The sequence below is a fragment of the Martes martes genome, assembly GCF_963455335.1.
Source record: "Martes martes genome assembly, chromosome: 18".
Classification (NCBI taxonomy): Eukaryota; Metazoa; Chordata; class Mammalia; order Carnivora; family Mustelidae; genus Martes; species Martes martes.
In genome coordinates this window covers 8,072,647-8,078,785 of record NC_137906.1, presented here as the reverse complement: position 1 = coordinate 8,078,785, position 6,139 = coordinate 8,072,647, and the positions used below count along the sequence as shown (strand labels likewise).

Genomic DNA, 6,139 nt, shown 5'->3' with positions numbered 1-6,139 from the left:
ACTACACTTACTGCATACACACGCAAGCTCTCACACCTTCTCATGCCCCATATCCCGGGAAAACCACACTAATTCCTACTGGGGATGTCTGGACGCCGTATCTCACCACGGAGATTACTTCTCCTCTTGCAACCACATCATCAGTTATCCCACCAATACGGCTGATTCTCTGACATTGACCACCTCTACTCCAGTCCCCACCAATACTTTGACATTGGCCATGAGGATGCATCTGTCTTCTCCACCTGCCCCAACCACAGAATCAGCCTCCACCTTGACCGCAAACCCTTTCATCCACCTTGATTACTACACTGCTTAGTACCAATGCTGCATCCACCCCCGTGGTCACCACAGCCACAACTGACATCACCACTCCCACCAACACTTCAATGTCTACTTCCATCACAGCCACTCTGCCCACTCCCTCTACCCCAGAAACAGCCGTGACTGTGACTACAATGTTGGTAACAACACCCACCCCCACAATACCACCCAGGACTTCTTGTGTTTCTCCAACATCATCTTTCCCTAGTCTGAGTACATCTGCAAATGCACTAACTACTTCTCTTGGTACTGTTCTCTCTTCTTCAATATCCACAACAATAATGTCCTCTTCTCTACCCTCCACTAGTGCAAATTCAATGCTCACTACCACCCCTAACTCTCTTTCTACATCCTCACTTCTCTCTAGTGTGGAAAATACAGGCTCTTTTGCTACTGATTTCCCTGCTCCTTTTTCATCTGAAACTGTATGAACGTCTCCAGCCACATCTTCTCTGAAGACCTTTGCTACTGAAACAACCACCACGTTGTTTTATTTCTTCTCCTGCGCCATGTCCAGAATCTGTATCCGTTACCATAGCACCTGCCTCTCCCACTACTTCATTTGCGGGAATGGGTCCAAGTAGTGAAGTTTCTTCTCTGCCCACCATCCCAATGTCAGTGTTTACTTCCACTGCTGAGATGGCCACCTCCCCTAGTTCCACCAGTATGACAACCGTGTTTCCTACGCATATGGACACTTCTACTGTTCTGGAAACTCATCCTACCAACAGCATAACAGATGCTCCTAGTTCTGTCAGCACTGGGACTGTCCCCAGTCACACAGTTTTGACAAGCACTTGAAGACCCACCAGTGGAAACTGGATGGGCACCAATTCTGTAACCATCCCACATATGTCTGGATTCACTAGCCTCCCACTGACCACAAAACCAAGCAGCAGCTTTCCAACTGCGATGTTGACTTCAATCAAGTTGACTTGCTCCACCCCAACCACGATCAAGACTCCAGAAACACCAGTGGTCACCTCTCAGAGTGCTATCATCCTTACATCATCCAGGACAACTTCAACCGCCACTCAGATGACCACACGGTCTAGGTGGACCACCGCCCCACGTTGGACCTCCTGCTTCCCTGTTTCCTCTTCTCTCTCCTCTGATAAATTTCTGAGTCACCAAGGGCAAGCCCTATCCTGAACTTCCTTTTTTTTTTTTTCTTGTGCTGTGACAATGGTGGCACCTGGATGCAAGGCCTCTGCCACTTGCCCTTGGGGTTCTCTGGGCCCCACTGTGAGCTCCAGGATATCAGGTGCCAGCATGGGGGTAAATGGGATGGCCTCAAGTGCCACTGCCTTAGCACTTCCTGTAGTTGCGAGTTTGTGGTGGAACAGGTGAATCTGGGTGAGTTGCCAGGACCCTGCCTTCTGCACTTTCTCCTGGGAGATGCCACTGACTCTCCCTGGGTCCAGCCCCAGGATTTGCCTGTCGGCACTCATGTCCTTTTGCCTAATTGCTCCATCCCTGCCTTCTCTCCCATGCTTTCCTCTACCCCATGTCATGCCTCCTTTCTACCCTCACCCCCAGGAGGCGGTTGGGATCACACACCTTCCTGTGGTCTCCTTCCCGGTCTGGGCTGCTAGAAGCTGTATTAGCTTCTAAATGCTGCTGTAACAAGTCTCCATAAACTTAGCAGTTGAAATAATGCAAACGTGTTGCCTTACAGTTCTGTAGACTGGAGTCTGAAGTGGGCATGGAGGTCTCTGTTGACCAGGAGCTCTCCCCGGACCTCAATGACAACACTTCCGCAGCCTACAAAGATTTCAGTGACCCCTTCTGGGATCAGGGGACGGGGAAAGGGAGGGAACTCAAGGGTCCTTCCCTGAAGCTGAGCTTGGGCCCCTGGGTACGCACGGGTCACAGGGTTCAGGTGAGACCCCAAGGATCTCGGCATTTCAGATGCAGAAGATTTACCAAAATGTGAAGGGGTTCGAGGATGTGGAGATCCTGTCATTAAGGAAGGAGACCCTTTTGGGGCTGTGGAGGCAGTGTTAGGTGGGGACAGGGGGCACAAAGAAAAGCTGGAGAAGCCATCTTTTCCTTTTGAAATCATCAGATTTTAGAAAGAGAGAGATGGAGGAAGGAGATAGGGGAACCAATCACTTCATGGGGGATTTTTTTCCCCAATCATTTTCTGTGGTCATTTCTCTGTAGGAGAGATGCCACCCCCCCTTTTTAAACATGATTGGAAGGAGAGATTACATGGGACATGCAGGGAGGTGCATATGAGGGCTTGTGGGAAGCATGGGGTCTGGACAGTGGCTCCTGGCCTCCTGAGTGGGTCAGCATGAGTGAGGCAGAGAGCGCAGGAGGGCCTGGTTTGGTAATGGCTTGATGAAAGGCAAGCGAATGTCAATCATTCCTTGTCTTGCCTTCTGGGCTGACTAAATCAGGGCTACTGGTGGCTCCTGAGAATAATGTTCCTTGAATCCCAAGTCATTGCTTCTACCTTCCTCCCAGTACCAGCGCACTTGTGGTTAGTCCTGGAGGTGCCCTCCTAAAGACTTACATGCCCCAGGCCTGAGCACCCTGTAAGACCCCCGACCCTCTTGATCCCCTCAGGAGTGGCTGCATTGTGGTGGACTACCTGGTCCTGCTGGAGTTGCCCTTAAGCCTCCAGCTGGAGAGCGAGCATGTGAAGGTGAAGACAGTGCTGAAGGAGAAGCTCCAGAAAAGTCAGCCATAACGGGGACAGCTGCCAGCATGACCAGAGTGAGCCAGAGCTGGAGAGAGGGGTCAGAGCCAGAGCTACTGGCTGTGATGGGAGCCCCTGGGCTCAGGTGCCAGCCTTGGGGTCCTTCCAGCGGATTGGGGGGTAGGTTTATAGCCAACTGGGTCAAGAATGGGGCTAGGGAGGGGCCTGCCAGAGGCTGGGTGCCAGGGAAGACCCCTTGACAGTTCTGCTCCAAGTTTTCAGGACGGCTGAGGACCCTTGCTTATTTGGCCGGGGGTGGGGAGAGGTGGGGAGGTGGGGATGTGGGGAGGTTGGGCAAGAAGAGCCTTCCCTGTGGCCCCTCCTCATCTCCCCATAGTGACAGAGCCCTCTCTGCCCCTCCCCGGGCTTCCCCGCTCTGCTCACCTGTCCCTGAGCCTTTAATCTCCCCTAGTTCCACCTGTGCCTGTGTCCCCTCAGCCCTGTGTTTTAAGCCTGACTCCATCAAGGTGAACAATAACACCAGGAAGGAGCTGACCGTGGAAGGTAAGGATGGGCAAAGGGCTGCGTGGCCCCAGGAGGCCATGACCCTCCCACCAGGAACATCTGCTTTTTGAAATTCCCTGGTAAGGAGGAGGAGACCTTTCAGGGAGGTGAATGATGTGGCCCCAGGCAGGGCTGCCCTTCCTGGCCTTTGTTATGGGCTGCCCCCTGAGGACCAGCAGGGAAGGTGGGGAGCAGGCTGGAGGGTCCTGGGGCTCTGCCCTCCCCTCATCTAATCCTAGGATCTACTCCACGACACCCCGCCCTCGGAAATGCGGTTTCCCCCGTCTATTTTCGGAGCCATTATAACCAGGCCCCTGAGTAGAGTGGATGAGGTTCCTGTTTTTCTGCAACCCTTTACCCAACCCAGCCATCTGTCCGCACCACTGCCAAAGGCTATGAGGATTTCTACTTCCCCTTGGTGATGGAGAACCGGCTTGGCTGGGTCACCCAGTGCACTTCGGCGCCATCGACTGTCAGCGGGGCCAGAGCCTCGTGGAGAAGAGCCGTCCCGCCGGCGGGTGAGACTCTGCGCACGCGCAGGAGCCCCGCCCACAGCCCGCCAGGCCTCCCTGCTGGGCGGTCCCTCGCGGCCCCGCCCACCGCGGTCCACGTCGGCGCACGTCGGCCCACGTCGGCGCACGTCGATGCGAGCGGCCCCGGGGCGGGGGTAGGTGTGAAGGTCTGTGGCTTGTGACCTCCTGCTCCAGCTGCTTCTCCACGGACACGCTGTGGTTCTCCGGCCCGCGCTGCGAGGTGGCCCGTCGCTTGGAGGGCGCTGGTTGGGGGCCTGGTGGGGGTCTTGGCTCAGCTGCGGCTGCTGCCGGCGTCCCTGGGCCTCTTCGTCGTCGCGCGCTCCCGCTCGCGGAGAGATGGCCAAGGTGGAGGCCGATGAGCACCCTGGGGGTGCGGGGAAGGGCGGCAGAGGGGTCCCAGCTGGGGCGGCCCTGCTCTGACGGTGCGGTGCGTGGCCCCGACTCAGGTCCTGCGACGACAGAAATGGTCCGAGATCTGGGATGAGGACACTATGGAGACTTTTTCAAACTTGGACTTGGAGGACAACCGTGGATGGGTGAGTCCTGCCTCCTAGGGAAAGGGGACAGGGGCTTTCCTGGGCACCATTGGGGCCTGGGAAGGACCCAACGTCCTCCCTTGCCAGGGGCAGACACGTACTTCGCGTACCTTGTGTAGGGAAGCTTGAGTCTCTGCTTCCGTGGGCACCTCCTGAGAAAGGTGAAGGTCCTGCGCCGGTCATTCCTGTAGGGCAGACACTGGGGCACAGGAGCCCCCATGCCAGGCCTTGCCTTCCCCACCTTTCCTGCCCTTTTGAATCTCTTTCTACCTGTTGTCTCCCCTCTTTCCCCCTCTCTCTCTAGTCAAGGATGAACCCTTCCAGGTGGCCTTGGAGAATGTGGACACCAGTGTTAGGGTGAGGGGGAAAAGGGAGTTGGTAGGAACTCTCCCGGATCCAGGTCCAGATGCCCTCCCTCCCCCCGCTAGGGCAGGGGATTGGGCTAGGACCAGGAGGCGGTGACCTTCCAGCCTACCTGGGCAGGGTGGCTCCCTGTTCTCACTCCCTCTTTGACACACACTCTCTGTGGCAGGTGCATATCCAGAGACCTGAGGTTGGCCTTGTTCTCGCTGTGAGCTCTGCCCTCCCCCCTGCAGCCTGCCCCAGACTGTGGGAAGAAACCCTCTGAACCGCATCCATTTCAAGGAATGGCTCGAGGACTTGGGCAGCTCTCTCTCCTGGTTTCCTGGAACAAACTCAGACCACCTGCCTGACCCTCATCCTCTGGACTTGGGTGAAACTCCCCTGGAGTTTCGCCAGTTTCAAACACCAGTTTCACCTGGAGTTTCAACCAATTCAAATCCAGGATCTTGCACTGTGGGAACTTGGCCAAGTCAATAACTTCTCTGAACCCTGTAAGATGAGTAGAGCACACTTGTCCCGATACCTTGTGTGGTTACTGTGAAAACCAGACACTGTCTGTCAGATTTCTGTCCCCGTGCACCTTCCTGTGTCAGCCTTTGTGCTTATGTGGTCTCTCGCAGATCCCGGTCCCCACATCCTTTGGGGGGGTCTCGGACCTCAGTCTCTATTCTCCTGTGCTCATCCTGACACCCATTTCCCACCTGCACCTGTGACCATCCTCCTACCTGCTCCTTATGTAACTCCTTGCTGCATCCTTGCTCCCACTATTAAATCTCCCCCTATAAGGAGCTGCTTTTTTTTTTTTAAATTTTTTAAGATTTTATTTATTTGCCAGAGAGAGAGAGAGAGAGTACACACAAGCAGGCAGAGAGGCAGGCAGAGGCAGCGAGAGAAGCAGGCTCCCTGCCAAGCAAGGAACCCGATGCGGGACTCGATCCCAGGACCCTGGGATCATGACCTGAGCTGAAGGCAGCGGCTTAACCAACTAAGCCACCCAGGCGTCCCTTTAAGGAGCTTCTTAAATCACTTCCTACCCCAGCACCCAGCCCCAAGTCTCCCCGGGTTTGTCCCCTCCCCCATCCTTATAATGTCAGCCCTAAATCCCTTCCACCACCCCCCATCCCTGGGCCCCAGTCTTTTATTTATTTATTTATTTATTTATTTTTAAAGAT

General features: G+C 55.1%; 1 protein-coding gene across 1 annotated transcript; it reads left to right on the top strand.

The window, feature by feature from the left end:
* The first annotated feature begins 1,312 nt into the window (after window positions 1-1,312).
* Window positions 1,313-5,748, top strand: MUC3A (mucin 3A, cell surface associated). Its single transcript, XM_080830419.1, is given in 7 exon segments — window positions 1,313-1,869; window positions 2,025-2,182; window positions 2,236-2,315; window positions 2,899-3,011; window positions 3,470-3,535; window positions 4,059-4,294; window positions 4,296-5,748. Coding segments are annotated over 7 exon segments (1,131 nt in total). The 5' UTR covers window positions 1,313-1,523; the 3' UTR covers window positions 4,428-5,748.
* Window positions 5,749-6,139: the final 391 nt, after the last annotated feature.